The sequence below is a fragment of the Cynoglossus semilaevis genome, chromosome 20 (assembly GCF_000523025.1).
Source record: "Cynoglossus semilaevis isolate Cse_v1.0 chromosome 20, Cse_v1.0, whole genome shotgun sequence".
Taxonomy (NCBI): Eukaryota; Metazoa; Chordata; class Actinopteri; order Pleuronectiformes; family Cynoglossidae; genus Cynoglossus; species Cynoglossus semilaevis.
The window spans coordinates 1,046,515-1,068,378 of NC_024326.1; the positions used below are offsets into that span (position 1 = coordinate 1,046,515).

The 21,864-nt window shown below is 39.9% G+C and overlaps 1 protein-coding gene across 2 annotated transcripts; it reads left to right on the plus strand.

Annotated features, from left to right (window-relative positions):
• The first annotated feature begins 1,662 nt into the window (after positions 1-1,662).
• Positions 1,663-21,621, plus strand: slc25a36a (solute carrier family 25 member 36a). 2 transcript variants are annotated; one of them, XM_025066065.1, is made up of 8 exons: positions 1,663-2,126; positions 4,432-4,596; positions 6,374-6,451; positions 7,402-7,502; positions 12,221-12,287; positions 12,369-12,551; positions 17,531-17,637; positions 18,670-21,621. In XM_025066065.1, the coding sequence occupies exons 1-8, from the start codon at positions 2,086-2,088 to the stop codon at positions 18,861-18,863; spliced, it is 936 nt and encodes a 311-aa protein (XP_024921833.1). In that variant the 5' UTR covers positions 1,663-2,085; the 3' UTR covers positions 18,864-21,621. The 2 variants fall into 2 exon arrangements, with proteins under 2 accessions (XP_024921833.1, XP_008331949.1); XM_008333727.3 differs by lacking the exons at positions 17,531-17,637; positions 18,670-21,621 and adding an exon at positions 13,691-16,640 and having other exon boundaries at positions 1,668-2,126; positions 12,369-12,658.
• Positions 21,622-21,864: the final 243 nt, after the last annotated feature.

Consider the following 21,864-nt stretch of genomic DNA (forward strand, 5'->3'; position numbering starts at 1 on the left):
ACTGTCCAATCCAGCCCAGGACTGGATTCCAAAATAAACATAAAAAAATAATGTTAAACAAAAATGTGATTTTTATTCAATTTTTATTGTTTTAGTGTCCGGCCCCCAAAGTGTCTGTCTAGAATAATCCTGGCCCTCCAACAAATAATTATAAAATATATTATATATATAAAAATACAACACTGATGAAGATAATGATGTTGTAGAATTGGGTGTTTTTAGCACAACCTTTGACTTAATGATGTAAATAATCCTCCTGTGAGTATTCTTTGGTGTAAAATTATTATCACCCAGGTTTGGCTGTTTGGCTTCTTTCTTATTTAGCAAAAGAAGATTTTATTTTAAAATGTATTTGTTCAATAACCTTCTTTGAAGTCTCCATTGGCCCTTCAAAGAACTCAGTTCTATCAGTCACTGTTTGTTTTCAGGGGGCTTATTTTTAACGTTGTGGACTTTTAACCTTGTACCGACTGCCATCGATTTAAAGATATATATAGGCCAATGTCAGATAAAAGCGAAACCATGAAGATGAATTGTATCTTAAATAATCCACACATGTTATACTTAGAGGGTGCAGTAATCAGACTGAGACCAGTGCAAAGAACCTGTAATGAGATAGAAACATGTTCTTTGTGCTGTGTTTTATTCACAAATTGTGGGTTATCTTTAAACAAACCGGTTCAGCGACTGACCCCGAGCTTCTGTATTTGTATGCTGCTGTGTATTGTGTAAACAGGTATGAATCATATACTGTGTAAACGTATGAAGGGCTGTGTTAGCTAATACACTGTAGGAATAAATGAATGGTGAGTTATTTTATTGGGAATATAAACCTGATAAAATAACACTTTTGAGTTTCAATTAACATGATTAAAATGGTAATATTCCTCTGGATTGATTTACAAAGATACAGGACGTGGTTGCAGTGCATGTTCAGCTCCTTCATGTAACTCTCACTTCTCAGGCGCCCATCAAAATCACGAGACCGCGCAAAAATCTCTAGTAATTTAGGCCGTGACTTTACTGATTTGGACTTGACAGACGTGGAAAGTATAACCCATGACTTCCAACCTGTTGTACTGTGCTTCCAATTACAAAAGCGCACCAGTTCCGGCTGCTCCATAATCAGATGACCCAAATTAGTACTCTAAAAGCTTTCAGCTGATAACAGTGGCGTCGGCACTAAATAGTCATATCTGTGTTTAATTTTTATTCATATGACAGTTTTGTGCCTGTCTTTAATTGCAATAAAATTTGATTTGATAGGAAATTTGATAGGAAAGGGGACTGGATCTTGATACCATCTTAGGAATGTCGTAAGAATGCTAGGTTTCTCTGAATGTTGTACACATTTATATATGCACTATAACCAGATATATTTTCTGCGATAGTCTAATGCCAAAAAAGGGTGAGCAACAAACAGTTTGGAACAGCTGCGCCTTGTTCTGCTTTTTTGTTTACATTTTTTTCCGTTCGAGTTCGACGATAAAAAACCCAGTCCTCTTCTGAATGCCTGTTGTCAAAGGTGTGATAACGGTTTGAGAGGATGATCTTTCTTGCCCTTGAGATGATAAGAGCAGCTCTGATTCATTCACTCTGACCATGTGAACAGTGCATGATCAGGGGCAGGGATATTATGACGTAAAAGACACAGTTAACCAATGGCAGTGAGCGTTTGGCAGCCTATGATTATACAGTAAATACTATGAGCTCTGCCTCCTGTGCTTTCACTGCAGCCTGCGATGAAATCAGAAGAAAAAAAAATCAACCCAGCGTTTTGGCTATAAAAGTGTTTGTTTGTGCTAAGGTAATCTTTTGACGAAGACTAGCCAACCGAAGCTGTCGAACTCTCTAGAAAAACATCAGTCGTCAGAGGTGGTTTGCGGGCCCACTGCACTCATTTACTGGAGACTCGCCCCACACTGCTGCTTCATCATCGACCTCGTTTCCTCGTCGACGTTCGCATCCTCGCGACTGCAATAATTACTGGAACGGGGGAGAGAAAAGACGTGACGGGACACAGGCCGGTGTTTGTCCCTCTGCCCCGGCCCTGAGGTGCGCTGCTCAGGCAAAGAATGCTAAAGAATGAGCCAAAGGGACACACTGGTTAATTTGTTCGCTGGAGGGTGAGTAAAGTCAAACAACGGACGTTATATGTGTATTGGTTCTGAACGTTTTCAACCACACGTTGCCATCCTAAACAGTTTCTGAGTGGTTGAAATGCAAAAATGGTAATTAAGAACGTTTTTAAACCCGGCGCGTGCACTCAAACCAGCGCGTGCACGCCGTGTTAACAGGCGACATTTCCTGTTGACGCTTCAGAATAAGACATGTAGTAATACAATTGTTCAAGTTAAATGATGTTATGCAGGCTCAACTATAACAAATAACTTAACGTTTAATTATAACTCTGATTATAGATAATAAACAATGACATTCTCACTAAAATTGCATATCAGTTCATTTTTTTGACTGTTAACTTGAAGTTAACTTCATTTCCGGGTTCGTTGTTGTGGTCGCACGGTAACTTGATATATGTCGTCATGCAGCTTCCTTTATGCTAAGTAGAATGAAGAGAAAGTCAGTTATACAACATATTTGAACAAATCGATTCGTACGCGTTATTAAAAATTAAAGGTCTCAATATCAAAAACTGCTTGCATCGGCAAAACATAATATATATATAACAAAACAAATGTGAACATTTTCAGAGGAAGAAAAAAGATAAAAAGCTGAGAGAAACCAAAGAAAAGGAGAATCACAGTGAATTTTATTAGAATAAATGGATCCAATCACTGGACATTGGGGAGTAGTAATAATATGGATAATATACCAAGGGAATAATCCAGAGACAACAACATACTTTTTGCTCCATGCTGAGTTTTGCCTGTAAATGATAGTTTTTCTGGTTATTTTTAAACACATTTCCTGTACTTTCTAGTTGGGTCTAAAAAAATCAGCCAGTACTTGATTCCAAAAATGGTAATTTAAGTCTGTTGGTTGCATAACTTTCCAAACTTTAAAGAAACTCTATAAAGAAAGGTATTGTTTACTTTTAATTTAAAACCCCCCACAAGCAACAATGAGTTCATTTAAGACATGCTTATTAGTCACTGCTAACTGTAAACAATGTCACCAGCTGTTAAATAACTGCTGACCCAGATATGAGAACTATTTTATTGACACAGCTGACCCCTCTGACTTACAGTATGCTTCGTTTTATCATCACTTCCAAACCACTGACAATCAAATATGGCAATCCCTGCATTTTTACATGGAGTAAAAATCAAAAACCCTAACCTAAATAAGGGGAATTAGACGTGCCTACTCAAATATCATAGCTGGCGGTCTTCATCCCCACTGTTACTCTGCAGCAGCTTTCAGTGTAGCCCTGAAAGTAGGACATAGGTCACCACTGCTGCTGGTGAAGTAGTAGCTGTTGCTGCTCTAAAGAGAGCACAGCTTAAAGAAGTTCCTGTTAACTGCCGGGTGTCCTACACCTCATAAACGCCAAAACTAGATCATACCTAAACAGACATATAGAGCGTTTATAAACTGATGTGGTTCATTGACGTAGCAGTTTCCAGCTTTGTGGGTTATTCGCTAAAATCTTTCCTGTCCAATCGTAACAAGCTGTAATCTGTAATCTGAGTTACAGCCAGAAGAGAGCACAAGTTGTGCGTTTTTATCGCTATCTTTTTATCAGATAGCGAAGACAAGAGAGAGACAACGACGGTTTGTTTACATGTGGCTTGTGCCGCCTGTTGAAGTAGAGGTAAAGGTCAAAGCAAGATGACCGCAGGGTTCTTTTACTTTTATTTTGATGCAGTCAGTTTATGTGTTGTTTACGTGTTGTTCTAATTTTATGGCCTTCGTTAAAGGAACTCGTATTTTTAATAGAAAACTCTTAAGTTTAAAGAGACAACTGCAAAAGCCTTGACTTAATTGCGTTGCTAGCGCATGTGTTCTCGAGGCTTACTAAACAATGGTTCATATTCTCACCGTCCTGTTGTCAAATAACAAAAGGTCAGTCAAAGTTGTGATGTATTGCAGCCACCACTGAGAGTTCGTGCAGCACTGAAACCTGATGCTGCCCAGGTGAGACCATACCTCACCCGCTGCTCTAAGACAACACTGATGTCACGGTGTTTGCCTGTGTGCTGTTCCTAGGTCTTTTAAAAATTAAAGGAAAAACAGATAGTGTTACCGCTGCTTCAACACAGCAGTAGTAAACAGGGGCTTTATGAAGAGAGCTGGCAGAACAAACTGGACTAAAAATAAAGTTGTCCATGGACCAAATGTGTTACTTTGTGAAAGTGTCCCTGGGTCGTATGAACACATAATCCATCCCTTTACTCTGCTGGTCCTGATAAGCTAAATGTAGAGCGTGTGTACACTTTTGTCTCAACCCTCTTCCCGTTCCCGTTGCAGATGTGGAGGAACAGTTGGTGCCATTTTAACTTGTCCTCTGGAAGTTGTGAAAACCCGACTGCAGTCGTCCTCCATCACTCTCTACATCTCCCAAGTCCAGCTGTCCACCGTCAATGGAGCCAGTGTGGCCCGTGTTGTTCCACCAGGGCCTCTGCACTGTCTCAAGTAAGACACACCGCACCGCATATTAATTGTACAATTCTGTTAATTGAAACACCAAACGGGATTCCAAAATCAAAAATCAAATAATAATGTTGTCCAATGTCCTCATGATAATAACTCATGTAAAATAAAATAAATTAAGTAATTTCTTTTTTTCTTATTCTTTTTTTGTGTATCTCTGAACACATGGTGTCAATAATTCAGGTTTTGTTCCCTGTTCTTCTGCAGTGCCATATGGCATTAATATTCATATTAAACATAGTGGAAAATTACCATGGGAACAAGACACGAGGAAGTAGGAAACTCTGTCCTCCAGAAGTTTATTTTTGTACCTTCCAACACTCAGTGGACAAATGGTTCGTTGTTGTTAAACGTTGGAAACAGAGAGATGCAGGGTGTAGGTAAATATCCAGCGCAGATGTTCTTATGAATTTGGAATCCAGGTTTTGTTCTGTTTTGTTTTACATATGGCATTCATATTCATACTAAACAAAGTGGAAAATTAGCAGAGGACAAGATGTGAGGAAGAAGGATCGGCTGTCTATTGGCAGTTTATTTTTGTACGGTCTTTAAATCAGTGAACGACCGGTTTGTTGTTGTAAATGTTGGCCACAGAGAGGTGCAGGGTCTAGGTGAAGATCCAGTGTAGATGTTTTTATCTCTTGTCTTGGCATGACTGACAGAACTGTGTCACACAGCGCTCTGAGCCAACAGCTGCTGTATGGGTAGTTTTCCACTGCACAATGCTTGCGTTAGACATTTTTTGCAATGTCGGCATTTTTTGCAAGTCTTCAGTCTTTAGTCCAAATCGCAATTGTAGAAAATTTACAGGTGTCATTATAACCAAATCATGATGCATTTTCTTAGAAAAAACAGTTTTTTGGATTTTCTTTTTTTAAGGACAGGTATTTCAATAAGGATTATCTTAAATTAAATAATAATCTTTGCCTCAACATAAGCCATTTTTGAATATCCTTGGAACAAGTGCAGAAACCGTACAGTGCTGTAGCCTTATAAAAACCTGGGGGCAGTGTTGGAGGGTTAAAATTCGGAGGAAAAGCCACAAGTTGGGCATTGAGGTTTAGACCTACTTCCCATTTTTGGAACTGAGTATCTAGAGTTGTAATCTGAGTTTTGTAACAGGGGACAATGCTGTCTTTCTAAGATCTGTTTGCTAACCCAAATATGCACCAGAAATATTTCTTCATGCCCCCAAAAACTAAAAACTACACGCTAAAGTAAGAGCAGCGACATAGCTGAGAAGACTGATGCCTCTCAGGCTCTTGAGTTCTGTGGGACTTTCTTTATCGTAGTATGTCAACATAAACCAGATTCTGACTAAGGTTGACTTGGTTCAGTGCTGACTAAAGACAGGGAACAAACACCAAAAATGAAAAATAATCAAGATGTCGTCACGATGCTAACTATAAATACCAGCAGTATTTCATACTCTAGGGCTCCTCCTGTGTGATAATGATGACCCAGTGTTAATATTAGGCTGTGCTCTGTGTTGCGTTTGGATGATAGTCAAAGAATTTCTATTTCATGGCTCTGCTCCATGGCTTTTCAGTCTCATCAGATTTAAATTTAGCCACAAATGGATGTGCCAAACCGAATGTTGTGTGACCTCTGCCCTGGATAAAGTGTCTGGCTTCTTCCTATACTAACTCGCACTGTGAGGTTTTATTTTTTCAATAATGAGGTTATTAAACATTCAAACAGTAAAATATTTTACGCCAAATGCAAGATAAAGAAAATCTGTTTGCATTTGTCCTTTCAGGTTAATCTTGCAGCGAGAAGGAGCTCGATCACTGTTCAGAGGACTGGGACCTACACTTGTAGGTGTGGCACCTTCCAGGTATGTAACAGGTTTTTTTGTGTACTGAACCAAGTTAGATGTGGTAAAAAATTCACTTCTGCAATATTTATCAGAAACAGGCGGATGTTCATTCTCTGAAAAGAAACAATTCAGTGGAAGTTACCGATGCAAATCCCATCGGAAATGAGCAGATTTGTTCCTTCTTAGCTGTAGCTGCATGTGGTTGCATAACAGCCTGGAGGTTTAGTCTGAATGAATCGGCAGCAGCAGCAGGATCAGACAGCTGTGTTCCTCCCATCCTCTGACTGTTGTTGTCTCCCATCACAAAGGATACCTTTATATTTGTTTTCATTTTAGTTCTTGCTCCCTCAGTGGTCTGATTCCCCACAGTGACTGAGACATGACTTTTTCAGCACCTCCCTGTTGGTTTAACCCATGGTTCATGTTCATATAATACAGTAAGATTTAAAATATTATAGTTAGATTTGTATGATGAAAGTTGCAACAGAAACAGTTTACTACTGACTAAGGTCACAAATCAGATTATTATTATATATTTTGAAGCTTTTTGGCCGCATTTTATGATTTCATCTTGCATCTCCTTATGTTATCATTTGTACATTTATCAATTTTGACTTTAATCCCAGAAAGAAGTCCCAGAGCAAACAAACAGCTGGCTGGACATTTCTTCATCTGTTCATCAAAGTCATAGAAAATAGAAATTCAAATCCCAGATAACCTCAGTGGTTAATCACACTGACCATGTCCAGCAGACCACCAACGTTCACAGACAAAGACTGTTTTTTTTTCAGCCTAATGTTTAAACAAGCACATTCAACAGGATAGCAGAACATTGTTTCTTTCTATTAGAGTGGAATGCGTTGTCAGTTTAATGGTTTCCTCTGAGGTTAGTCTCACGTGCACCTCTCTCGGCCTTAATGGAGTTCTTACTTCTTAATTATTAACCTCTCTCTCCTCCTTGGCCACAGAGCGATCTACTTCGCCGCCTATTCCACAGCCAAAGAGAAGCTGAATGGAGTGTTGGCGCCAGACTCGACCCAGGTGCACATGCTGTCAGCTGGGATGGCAGGTAATGACGGCGCCCTCTACCCTGTCTTCTAGACTGTCCCTCAGATCTTTTTACCTTTTAGGTCATTTTTAGGTTTTATTTAGAAACCAATAATTCAGAGAACTCTACACTACATCTTCACGAGATGACTTTTAGTTTTACCTTTGCATCTTTTAAGATGTTCAATTAGCCCAATAGTTTATTTTACCATTGCTCTTACACTTTTCATATATATTAAATGACTGATCGGATTGTCACAATTGTAAGGCTTGAGACTAAAGCATGCAAAGCTAACCACTAATATATGTCATGACTGGCATAAAGTGTCTTCTCCATGTAAATGAATTATATTTAGAGTGGTGGTTACACTACAGGGCTGAACAGAAAGCACAATTAAAAACTCTCGGGACCGAAATGGGAAGCTGTGTATTTTTAAAAACGCCCTTGAATTGTTAATGTGAAAAGAAACGGCAGGATGTTAATTGCGTACCGCTGATGACTTAACTGGCCATTATAACAAGCAGGCACACGTTCACCTGGTGCATCACACCACTTACTCTGAAGAGCTGTCTTTAAAACGTCCTCTAAGTACATCCTTACAGCGCCCAGCCATAACTCAGGACCTGCAGCCAGGCAGTTCTATGAAATGATAAAACTAGGATTCAAAAATAAAGACGCAGTCCTCAAAGTTTTGGTTGTGCTTTCGTCTTCTCCAGGCCCTGTTCTCCACTGTGTTTGCCATTAATTTTTTTTTTACCCTCCCTCCCCCTTCTTTTTTCCTCTTATTATTTCATTTTGAGGCCTCTCTGGAGGACTCTGTAAATGGTTTAACATCCCAGTTGTTACTTGAACAGTGTGGTCTAGGCCCTATTTCTTTGCTCTGTGTGTATAGAGGAGAGAGCACTGTCCCCAAAGGTCAACCGGGGCCCCTGGCGCTCGGGCGGACACGTCAGGTAGCACCCTGTTTCTTTCCACTGGTAAACCACAGTGATTTTTCTTAAACTATTGAAGAAAGACTTGATGACTTGGTAATGCTAATAACATTATTATGGCAGTGTTTTTTACTGCTTATTTAAGGTTTAGGTTGTAATATTTTTATTTTTTTCTTGACACACACCTGACGATTTTGTTGTCGTTTAACATCTTTAACAGGTAAAAAGTTGAGTTAATTTAATCTGCTTTAAAAGAAATGCTAACCTTGTCTTTACTGTGCAGGCAATGATGACGTTTGTTGTCATCATTCATAACTCCGTCGTTCTTTTCATGCAAACTCTTGTGTGCTGTTTGGTGCTATACAAAGGTTTCGATGTTTGTCATGTTCTGGACTCATTTCAAGCTTGTGAGACTGGAGTCTTATTTTGAAAACCTCAGTAGCTACTTTTCACCTAATGAATTCCAGCTTGACTTCATGACATCATGTCTTCTCCACTCACTTATCTGAATGTGATTGAATGTGAATCAGTCACTTCCAGAGAAGTTTCCCAGACATTCCATTCTATTCCTTTCCATTAAAGATCACCACACGTAGTAACATCGCTGCCGAGGTTTGGTTCTGGCTGCACGTGTGCGGTAACTTCTTTAGAATTTATCAAAGCTTTTAGGCAGAGATGAAACATTTGTGATTTTATTTATTTTTTGCTAATTCTGATTTCCGATTTGTTTGGTAAGGGTGACTTAATACACCGATACAAAATATTATTCATAAATCAAGTAATTAGGAAGCATTAGCCACCCGTTCATTAGCTACCTGTTTTCCCTAATATCAAATATACGTGGATCTTCAGAGAAGAGAAGAGAAGATTTCTTCCACGATGTTTGAGAATATCATTAAGAACCAGACTCGGCTGCATACATTGTTTTCCATCACTGTTTCATTTCATTTTCGTTTCACTTCATCATTACATCATCATAATGCTCTCTACAAACATTTCATCACCGCCCTGCTTAAAATAGAACCCACACTCCACAACGACAAGGTTAGCATTTCCACCTGCCTCCTAATGTCCACCCTACTTTGTTTAGGCACCTCATCTTGCTCTGATAGGTAGAGTATAAATTAATATTACTTTACTGGTAGTGACTAATTATGAAATGATCATTTCAAAATATATACTACATATATTCTCAGTTTTATTTTCTGCCTTTCCAACTGTTTTAAGGATTGCCTCCCATCGTTTTTTTATTTTTATTTAAACAAAATGAACTATTCAATTGGTAAGACAAGTAAAGGGAAGCAGCTAGTTTTTGACATTTTGAAAATACACTACTGTGCAAACCTTCAAGGCAGCTTTGAGTAATGCTGTTAAGACATTTAGACAGTTAAAACAAATATTAGTTTGTTATTAGTTGTTATGTCCATCTTTGAATACCATTGTTGGCAAATGAGAGATTTTCTGAGGGTTATAGTCAGATGCTTGATCAACCAATCCTGTAAAGTGGATGCTAATTATCATCGTTTCTATAAGCAACTGCAACATTACTGTACAAATGGTTGGGTGGAGGTTTAAACCTGGGTGAAGAGCAGCCAATCACTGTTGCCCAGCAGAGGGCGTTAAAGACGCGGTTCACAAGACTCGTGATGCATGGAATTGCACTTTTAATGACAATCAAATGAACAGGAAACGTGAAGGACGTCACAGGTGGTTGCCTGTGATAATATCATGGCAGAAACCAGTGATGCCATTGAGCCAATCAGAATCCACAGAATTCTGTGCTAGGTCAGTTTATAAGACGTTTATAGGTATTTGATCACACCTGCCTTACATTTTGCACAGTATTGTATAATTTAAAAAAAAAGCATTCCTGGGTGAGTGGGTGGTGTTAATATGGGGTTAGAGAATGGAGAAAGATGGGGGCAGGGTTGACCCTTCACCTCCAGTCTCTTCTCCATCAACTACTACAGCATCAGTGGGGTTGTGCTAGCTGTTGGGAGTTGGGGTTTGGTGGGTGGATGTGACTGCTGCTTGTGTGTGACTGTGGTACAGAAAAGCCTGTGTCTATTTTAGGGCTTTACTGTAAAGCTTTCACCCCTACGTGATTGGGTGGGAGATCCCCGCCAACTGAGCCCCCCATATCTGCAGGCTACTAGCTGCAGCGGGGAGGAGCTGGAGGAGCTTTGCCCCTCCCTCGTGAGTACACTCCATAGACGCTACTTCCTTCTACTTCCCTCCTTTTTCCTCTCTCTTTTTTTCGTTCTCTTCTTCTCTTCAACAGATGTGTGTCGTCCTCTCTTCTTCACGCAGTCGCCTTAGCGTAGGGTTCTGCAGCGCTCGTAGACTCTTAGAAGCATTCAGGCTTTATATATAGACCTGTGCGCCCCTGTGTTATCTGTCTCCTGCAGGTAGCCCTGTATGGTTTTTTTTTCTGTCATGCAACATTTACATCCAAAAGACTAATTTGTAGAGAAAGGCTAAATATTGTTTTCAGCTACTCAACAATCTTTATTTATAGGGATTGCTAACCCTCACTACGTAACAAAAAAAGCATTTTTTGATCAGAGAGACCTGTGTTACAAGTCCAAAAAATGCAAAAAAAAAACAAAAAAACGGCATTACAGGCTTCACTAAATCCCATTAACTTTGCACTTGAGTCCCAGTGAATAACTGAAGAATCTCACCGTCCTGTTTCTGTAAAAGCCCGTTCTCACCAGTTTAGTAGAACACAGTAAGTTGTGATTATGAGATGGAAAGTAAAATAAACCACCAGATGCTTAGATAAGTATTAACTATTACTATAGGTGTACATGTGTTGTTTTAGGTTTATTTGCAGATACTGGTCATTGGAAATAGCTTTTTATGCACCTCACAGTTTGTTGCCGTCACTCCAACATCTTGAGATTCCTTCTCATTGACTTAAGCTTTGGGGTCTCCTAATTCAGACTTCAACCTAGGGATGGCCCTAAGCTAATACCTTGGATCGGTATCGGTCCAATATTGGTCAATCTTTCAGATTTAAACATAAAACAAACATCTATAGCTCATCTGATCTGATACCCAAACCTAAGGAAGTTGCAGTATTAGACATGAAACAGTCATACACAACCATCCCTATTTTAATCTCATAATATGACTTACTGAGATGTTTTGTTTCTACACTGGCTATAATGGGCTTTGTCTCTCTGCTCTAGTACGAGCCAGTATCAAACCACCAGTTCAACATCAGTAGCATCAGTGCTACGGAAAACAAAACACAAAAGTCTTGATTTTAGCGGGTCAAAAGTGGACCCACTCCAAGGCCTAGTGCTGCTTAACCTGAACATTTGTGTTAAACTTGTTTTAGTGGATCTGCTTATAGAGCACGTAGATAATGACATTAAAAGGTAGGTTTTTTTAAAAAAAAAAAAATATATAATTCTATTTTTTATTGAACTAGTTAAATGAATAATTAGGCTAGATTGTTACAATGCCTAAAAAGGATATAAATTAAAAAGATTAAAGTGCTCACAGCTTAAATCTGTTTTTCCTCCACCTGCTTTTTAAAATTTAAAGATTTACATCAAGTGCAGAGCTGTTTTGTTTGGGGAACATTATGTGAAGTTTATTTTCTTGTTACTAAACCAATAATAAATAAATCATAACTGGAAATGCGTTGAACTAAAAGGAAAAAAAACAAACAAAAAAACATTGCTTGTGTTTCGTGAATAGCTTCCTCACTGTTCTTGCACAGTTGTAAGACTGTTAGGTGATTCTGTGATTTCCTGTGTGTCTTTTCCTCCGTCTGACCCTCTGACCTCTTCTCAGGTTTCACTGCCATCACAGCCACCAACCCCATCTGGCTGATTAAGACCCGTCTGCAGCTTGATGCCAGGTGCGAAGCCTTACATCTTCATGCCAAGTTAATGAAAGTAAATAATATCACTTCATTACTAACGCCTTATTGTGATTACAGGAACCGGGGTGAGCGGCAAATGAACGCGTTTGAGTGCGTGCGGCGGGTGTACCAGATGGACGGACTGCGAGGTTTTTACAGGGGGATGTCGGCGTCGTACGCCGGCATCTCGGAGACCGTTATACATTTTGTCATCTATGAGAGAATTAAACAAAAACTGCTGGATTTCAAAGCCCACGCCAGGATGGACGACGAGGACGAGTCATTCAGAGACGCATTCGACTTCTTGGGAATGATGCTCGCAGCGGCTACTTCCAAAACATGCGCCACATCCATAGCTTATCCTCATGGTATGTTGTTGTCACAGAAACATTTTTCCTCCTAGAGGAAAAGTTACCAAATTTTCTTGGCTGCACACTCCCTACTATAGCCCAACTGGGTCGAAGCAATCCTGATTCCCAATTGGGGGAAAAAAATCCCAAAAGACACAACAAGCTTTCTTATAAAGGCAGCGTTTGTAAATGTCAGCTTTTAGACTTTTCTATGCCATCTATTGGGCAAATGTGGGCATTGCAGGGGAAAGACAGAAATATGAAAAAACAGAAAATAGAAATTAATAACATAAGAATAAAAAAGCCAAACGGGCCACATCTGGCCCCTGTGCTGTAGTTTGCCCGTGCCTGCCCTAGTGGCAGCTCATGCAACCCCAGGTAGCTGGTCAGAGGTGTTTGAATATGACAACGGTATGACATGCTATTACAAAATCAATGTGGCTCTTTTGTTTGTTTACTGAAATGACCGAAGAGTCGACCGAAGGTCATGGGAAAAAGTGCACGTCGCACAGTTTGATCGGACTCCTTGTCAACATTTGATTAGAAGGTTAAAAGGATAAAAACTTAAACAAATATTTTGAAAATAGAACTTATTGGTCTGTCACAATAATTTCGGACTCTCCCTTTTCTGTAATCGGTGGACTCTTGTGTGACTTTACATGTGTTTCAATGCCACAACCAAACCTTCAGCAGAACACCACAGGACACCACAGCTGTGAATGAAGAGCAAACAGCATCAACAAAAGGCTCGACCAAAATCTGTGCGGTGCAGTTTTTAAATGTTGCCCTGTGAACACGATGACATAGCAGTGAGTCATTTTTAGTTACTGGAAAAACAGCACGGTCCAAAAACAGTAAAAATATCACCGCCATCCTGCAGCACTGCAGACACTGCCTTCTTTATTAAGGTGATTCTGTGTTGGAGCATTAAGGTCAGCTTCTCTAAAGGCCCATTTTGTTCAAAAATAGCAGGTTAAAAAAAGTTTACCAGCAGTTTTTTTGGAGGTTGTGCTTTTGTGTTTTTAACTTGGTGCTTTTATATATTTGCAGAAGTGATAAGAACAAGGCTACGGGAAGAGGGCAGCAAGTACCGCTCCTTCTTCCAAACTCTGCTCACAGTTCCCAGAGAGGAGGGATACAGGGCACTGTACCGTGGCCTGACCACGCACCTTGTCAGACAGATCCCCAACACCGCCATCATGATGTGCACCTACGAGTTTGTGGTCTATCTGCTCCGCTCTTAGCTGCGCGTTCTTCCTGTTCACGGAAGGATACGTTCAGCCAATGACTGAGGATGTTGCTGTTTGACATGTGATGTCAAAAAGTAAGACCAAAGGAAGTGAAGATGCTCTTGTGGAGCAGGAAAGGACAACTGGAAATCATAGACGTCAAGAAGAACAAAACAAACGGGAGCGATCCAGTGTCATCAACTCTTTTTTTTCCCCTTGTTTTAGGTTGGTTAGAAGAAAACAGATAGAGGGCAGTAAAGGTCACACAAGAGGTGTCATGGGAAGTGATGGAGAGAGAAGGCACTGTCAAAAAAAGTACAAAAAAAAAGAAAATAGCATCGTAAGCACATTTCAGTGGCCTTAACAGAAGGGTTTTGGCTTGCCTTCTCAGCTGTGGCTGAATCACAACAGGAACAAAGGTAACTCAACGTAGGTCAGGTGTAAATAATAAGCACATTTTTGCTTTTTTACCAAACTGTCCTCAACTCCGTGCTGTGTGACTACTGTCAGTTGAGATTGAATGTGAGAAAAGTGTCACTGTTTTCAAGGCGCACAAACCAAGGCCATATTTGAGTTGTCAAATCTCCCTCTTATCATGTCCTTCCTTGTGTCTTTTATCTCATTGAAGAGTGGTTCATAAAGTCGACCTTCTCTCAGTGTTTTTGATTCCTGTTCAGCTCGGTGCCCTGCGTTGACACAGTGAGGTGGAGGTGACCAAGGCCAGCTTCTTCACATGGGCACGTTTCTTTGTTTTTTTAATGTAAAACTGTGAAAGTTCAGATGTATTGTGTCCTGTCCCAGGATGTGAAGTGCGTGATAAAAGTTTGACTAAATTTTGGTATTGTTAGTGGACGAGCAGCATGAAGTTTGACTTCTTCCCTCCAGAGCTTCTGACCTGTAACTGCGGTTGTCCCTGCAGTGATTTGTGGAGCTGTCGTCCTCTAACAATGTCGTCGACAGAGCTTAAAATGTTACTTTATTTTGACGCGTAAACCACATCATTCATCACTTCACAGCGTACCAAGAGACCTAACGTGTCGAGGCTTTAGTCCGACATCCACCTACTAGAGCTGAGTAAATATCTCTGCCCAGAAACATCTGAATTGTAATTTAAAAAAAGCCAAGATATTAACAGCAGAGGGCAGCGTTACTGCATACTCCCCTGAAATGATATAACTGAAGTTGCTTTGAGTTTGTAGTTTTTGAAAATTCTTCCATCCTTTACCTTTAATTAACTAACAGTAGTGTCGCTACTTGAATACAATGTGACATAGAATGGGGAGATTCTTGGAGCAGGTGAATGTTCGTGAAGTTTCATCTGTGTGTGAGCCACCTCCACATGTCGGTGACTTCCTTCTTTACTGACTGCGTGTGTGTTAGTGTGTGTGAGTAGTGCAGCTGCAGTCGTGTGTGTGCCTCATGTATAATTCGTATCTACTCCAGATTCCCCCGCTCTTATTAATTTTGCAGGACACAGAGTGTGGAAAAGCCTGGCTGTGATAGGGTGAGCCTTCGTCCCCCTCTCTGGTGGCCGTCCTTTCTTCCAGTGGCTTCCGTCTGACCTGATAACATGCACTTCTCTGGCCTCTAGGGCTCGTGCTTAGCATTTTGTCGTGTTGACAATGTAAAGTTGTATATTTTAAAAAACAAAAAGTATTACTGTATATTAAAAAAAAATTGGTATTTTGCGCCACTGTTCTTACAACAGATATATTTTACAGTTTAGAGTTTGCCGTAGTTGTGAAGGGTTTCTCAATGTGTTTATATAACTTAGAAACTGTATATGCATATCACTTGTTTTTCAAGGCCCAAGTATGATGATGAGCTAGTTTGCATTAGCAAATTGTCTTCACTGTTGTGCAATTTAACCTTGTTTTGACATGGACATATTGATGTTGCTTGACTGATTTGGTTAATTTCTGCCCTGTATGTTGCTGTCGTGGAGCATTGATTAACTATTTTGCAGCATTTATTAAGTGTTCCATTATTTGGCAAGGTATGAATGTTTTCACTATTTGTGAAGTTTACATAGTTTTTCTTTTTTTTTTTCTTAGTTTCTGTTGTTGACGTTAAATCTCTTGGTGGAAGATTTTTCTGAGGTGAGATGTCAAGAGCTGAAATGTAACACGGCGATTAGTCAAGAAACTCATCTGTTACAAAACAGCCTCATTTATGAACGCAAATGTTTTTGTTGTGATATTGAAATGTTAATGTTGGCGTTAGAATCCAAAACAGATGCTACTCCTCGTCATTGATTGGCTGAGACATGTTCCACACAGGTCAAAAGTCGCCACATAATTCTTTCAGTCCTTTTGTACACCCAATCACAATATTAAATTAATGAAATGTACAGTTTTATGTAAAAATTACCCCCACTCTATAGTATCATTTCAGACGGAAACAGTGGTGCTGTAACTCATAAATGGTTATTGATTTCCTGTCTCCGCTGACATGTTTCCAGCCTTAAATTGATGTTGCTTAAAAAAAGAAAAAGAAAAATGCTGACTCATTTTAACGTCCAGGTTTCACTCTTTAACACTAATGGCTTTTACGCCCTTGACTGCGTTGCAGGAACACTTGGGGTCGACTAACCAAAATGTGACATGAGAAGTCAACTGGAAAAACAGTGCAAACGTTTTCATTTTGTGTTTTACTCCTTTCAGTTTTGACATCTGTGTACAATCTCTCTAGCCTACAGCAGGGTGTACTGTCCTGGTTGTTGTGTGTTTTGTTTGTTATCAAATACAAGAATAAATAAAAGCTCAAATACACAAATGAACATTATTTATGAACCCTTTGGAGTAACAAATCTGACAAAAAAGTAGGGGTTGCACTAACTTTCTGGAGATTCCAGGCGAAACATATGATGGAGCAACAGAGAGAAAAGCTCTACTGGTGCAAGATACTGTAGAAGAGGCAGGGAAGTACATCAAGGTGGTGTAGGACAGGTATAAGGCTGCGAGAAAGAGGAGAATGTGCAGGAAAATTCGCAGATCGGCGATCATCTGATTGCATTGCCCTAGTTTTACCAAAAGAGGGAGCCAAATAGCTCTAAAATAAGTTGAGGAGCACAAGGCTTAATTATGCCAGATGAAAAGATTTCAGTTCAATATAAATAAGTTGTGTTTTTGTGCCAAACCGCTCACAGTACAGTACAGACGTTTTCATGTCCATTTATCAGAAGGTAATAAATGCATTGATTTGTGTTAAAGTCTATAATGTGTGTGTGTGTAATTCCTGTAGGAGAAACAATCAATGAATGCGGTGAGATTGAAATTAGAATAATCTATCACCACACATGTCATGGTCTGAATAATTGACTTACATTAAACAAAAGGCTGTGAAACATCAGTTTGTATTGATTTGCTAGTGTGGTTATTGAGGTTGTTGAGCACAAACTGCTCAAGTTATAAGTGGATGCAAATCAATCAGCCCGGCTTCAACCAAATGTCCTGAGTTTCAGATTTTACAGCAGACTACGCCAATGACGATGATGATGATGATGATGATGATGATGATGATGATGATGATGATGATGATGATGATGATGATGATGATGATGATGATGATGATGATGATGATGATGATGATGATGATGATGATGATGATGATGATGATGATGATGATGATGAAAACTGCTGGATTTCAAAGCCCACGCCAGGATGGACGACGAGGACGAGTCATTCAGAGACGCATTCGACTTCTTGGGAATGATGCTCGCAGCGGCTACTTCCAAAACATGCGCCACATCCATAGCTTATCCTCATGGTATGTTGTTGTCACAGAAACATTTTTCCTCCTAGAGGAAAAGTTACCAAATTTTCTTGGCTGCACACTCCCTACTATAGCCCAACTGGGTCGAAGCAATCCTGATTCCCAATTGGGGGAAAAAAATCCCAAAAGACACAACAAGCTTTCTTATAAAGGCAGCGTTTGTAAATGTCAGCTTTTAGACTTTTCTATGCCATCTATTGGGCAAATGTGGGCATTGCAGGGGAAAGACAGAAATATGAAAAAACAGAAAATAGAAATTAATAACATAAGAATAAAAAAGCCAAACGGGCCACATCTGGCCCCTGTGCTGTAGTTTGCCCGTGCCTGCCCTAGTGGCAGCTCATGCAACCCCAGGTAGCTGGTCAGAGGTGTTTGAATATGACAACGGTATGACATGCTATTACAAAATCAATGTGGCTCTTTTGTTTGTTTACTGAAATGACCGAAGAGTCGACCGAAGGTCATGGGAAAAAGTGCACGTCGCACAGTTTGATCGGACTCCTTGTCAACATTTGATTAGAAGGTTAAAAGGATAAAAACTTAAACAAATATTTTGAAAATAGAACTTATTGGTCTGTCACAATAATTTCGGACTCTCCCTTTTCTGTAATCGGTGGACTCTTGTGTGACTTTACATGTGTTTCAATGCCACAACCAAACCTTCAGCAGAACACCACAGGACACCACAGCTGTGAATGAAGAGCAAACAGCATCAACAAAAGGCTCGACCAAAATCTGTGCGGTGCAGTTTTTAAATGTTGCCCTGTGAACACGATGACATAGCAGTGAGTCATTTTTAGTTACTGGAAAAACAGCACGGTCCAAAAACAGTAAAAATATCACCGCCATCCTGCAGCACTGCAGACACTGCCTTCTTTATTAAGGTGATTCTGTGTTGGAGCATTAAGGTCAGCTTCTCTAAAGGCCCATTTTGTTCAAAAATAGCAGGTTAAAAAAAGTTTACCAGCAGTTTTTTTGGAGGTTGTGCTTTTGTGTTTTTAACTTGGTGCTTTTATATATTTGCAGAAGTGATAAGAACAAGGCTACGGGAAGAGGGCAGCAAGTACCGCTCCTTCTTCCAAACTCTGCTCACAGTTCCCAGAGAGGAGGGATACAGGGCACTGTACCGTGGCCTGACCACGCACCTTGTCAGACAGATCCCCAACACCGCCATCATGATGTGCACCTACGAGTTTGTGGTCTATCTGCTCCGCTCTTAGCTGCGCGTTCTTCCTGTTCACGGAAGGATACGTTCAGCCAATGACTGAGGATGTTGCTGTTTGACATGTGATGTCAAAAAGTAAGACCAAAGGAAGTGAAGATGCTCTTGTGGAGCAGGAAAGGACAACTGGAAATCATAGACGTCAAGAAGAACAAAACAAACGGGAGCGATCCAGTGTCATCAACTCTTTTTTTTCCCCTTGTTTTAGGTTGGTTAGAAGAAAACAGATAGAGGGCAGTAAAGGTCACACAAGAGGTGTCATGGGAAGTGATGGAGAGAGAAGGCACTGTCAAAAAAAGTACAAAAAAAAAAAGAAAATAGCATCGTAAGCACATTTCAGTGGCCTTAACAGAAGGGTTTTGGCTTGCCTTCTCAGCTGTGGCTGAATCACAACAGGAACAAAGGTAACTCAACGTAGGTCAGGTGTAAATAATAAGCACATTTTTGCTTTTTTACCAAACTGTCCTCAACTCCGTGCTGTGTGACTACTGTCAGTTGAGATTGAATGTGAGAAAAGTGTCACTGTTTTCAAGGCGCACAAACCAAGGCCATATTTGAGTTGTCAAATCTCCCTCTTATCATGTCCTTCCTTGTGTCTTTTATCTCATTGAAGAGTGGTTCATAAAGTCGACCTTCTCTCAGTGTTTTTGATTCCTGTTCAGCTCGGTGCCCTGCGTTGACACAGTGAGGTGGAGGTGACCAAGGCCAGCTTCTTCACATGGGCACGTTTCTTTGTTTTTTTAATGTAAAACTGTGAAAGTTCAGATGTATTGTGTCCTGTCCCAGGATGTGAAGTGCGTGATAAAAGTTTGACTAAATTTTGGTATTGTTAGTGGACGAGCAGCATGAAGTTTGACTTCTTCCCTCCAGAGCTTCTGACCTGTAACTGCGGTTGTCCCTGCAGTGATTTGTGGAGCTGTCGTCCTCTAACAATGTCGTCGACAGAGCTTAAAATGTTACTTTATTTTGACGCGTAAACCACATCATTCATCACTTCACAGCGTACCAAGAGACCTAACGTGTCGAGGCTTTAGTCCGACATCCACCTACTAGAGCTGAGTAAATATCTCTGCCCAGAAACATCTGAATTGTAATTTAAAAAAAGCCAAGATATTAACAGCAGAGGGCAGCGTTACTGCATACTCCCCTGAAATGATATAACTGAAGTTGCTTTGAGTTTGTAGTTTTTGAAAATTCTTCCATCCTTTACCTTTAATTAACTAACAGTAGTGTCGCTACTTGAATACAATGTGACATAGAATGGGGAGATTCTTGGAGCAGGTGAATGTTCGTGAAGTTTCATCTGTGTGTGAGCCACCTCCACATGTCGGTGACTTCCTTCTTTACTGACTGCGTGTGTGTTAGTGTGTGTGAGTAGTGCAGCTGCAGTCGTGTGTGTGCCTCATGTATAATTCGTATCTACTCCAGATTCCCCCGCTCTTATTAATTTTGCAGGACACAGAGTGTGGAAAAGCCTGGCTGTGATAGGGTGAGCCTTCGTCCCCCTCTCTGGTGGCCGTCCTTTCTTCCAGTGGCTTCCGTCTGACCTGATAACATGCACTTCTCTGGCCTCTAGGGCTCGTGCTTAGCATTTTGTCGTGTTGACAATGTAAAGTTGTATATTTTAAAAAACAAAAAGTATTACTGTATATTAAAAAAAAATTGGTATTTTGCGCCACTGTTCTTACAACAGATATATTTTACAGTTTAGAGTTTGCCGTAGTTGTGAAGGGTTTCTCAATGTGTTTATATAACTTAGAAACTGTATATGCATATCACTTGTTTTTCAAGGCCCAAGTATGATGATGAGCTAGTTTGCATTAGCAAATTGTCTTCACTGTTGTGCAATTTAACCTTGTTTTGACATGGACATATTGATGTTGCTTGACTGATTTGGTTAATTTCTGCCCTGTATGTTGCTGTCGTGGAGCATTGATTAACTATTTTGCAGCATTTATTAAGTGTTCCATTATTTGGCAAGGTATGAATGTTTTCACTATTTGTGAAGTTTACATAGTTTTTCTTTTTTTTTTTCTTAGTTTCTGTTGTTGACGTTAAATCTCTTGGTGGAAGATTTTTCTGAGGTGAGATGTCAAGAGCTGAAATGTAACACGGCGATTAGTCAAGAAACTCATCTGTTACAAAACAGCCTCATTTATGAACGCAAATGTTTTTGTTGTGATATTGAAATGTTAATGTTGGCGTTAGAATCCAAAACAGATGCTACTCCTCGTCATTGATTGGCTGAGACATGTTCCACACAGGTCAAAAGTCGCCACATAATTCTTTCAGTCCTTTTGTACACCCAATCACAATATTAAATTAATGAAATGTACAGTTTTATGTAAAAATTACCCCCACTCTATAGTATCATTTCAGACGGAAACAGTGGTGCTGTAACTCATAAATGGTTATTGATTTCCTGTCTCCGCTGACATGTTTCCAGCCTTAAATTGATGTTGCTTAAAAAAAGAAAAAGAAAAATGCTGACTCATTTTAACGTCCAGGTTTCACTCTTTAACACTAATGGCTTTTACGCCCTTGACTGCGTTGCAGGAACACTTGGGGTCGACTAACCAAAATGTGACATGAGAAGTCAACTGGAAAAACAGTGCAAACGTTTTCATTTTGTGTTTTACTCCTTTCAGTTTTGACATCTGTGTACAATCTCTCTAGCCTACAGCAGGGTGTACTGTCCTGGTTGTTGTGTGTTTTGTTTGTTATCAAATACAAGAATAAATAAAAGCTCAAATACACAAATGAACATTATTTATGAACCCTTTGGAGTAACAAATCTGACAAAAAAGTAGGGGTTGCACTAACTTTCTGGAGATTCCAGGCGAAACATATGATGGAGCAACAGAGAGAAAAGCTCTACTGGTGCAAGATACTGTAGAAGAGGCAGGGAAGTACATCAAGGTGGTGTAGGACAGGTATAAGGCTGCGAGAAAGAGGAGAATGTGCAGGAAAATTCGCAGATCGGCGATCATCTGATTGCA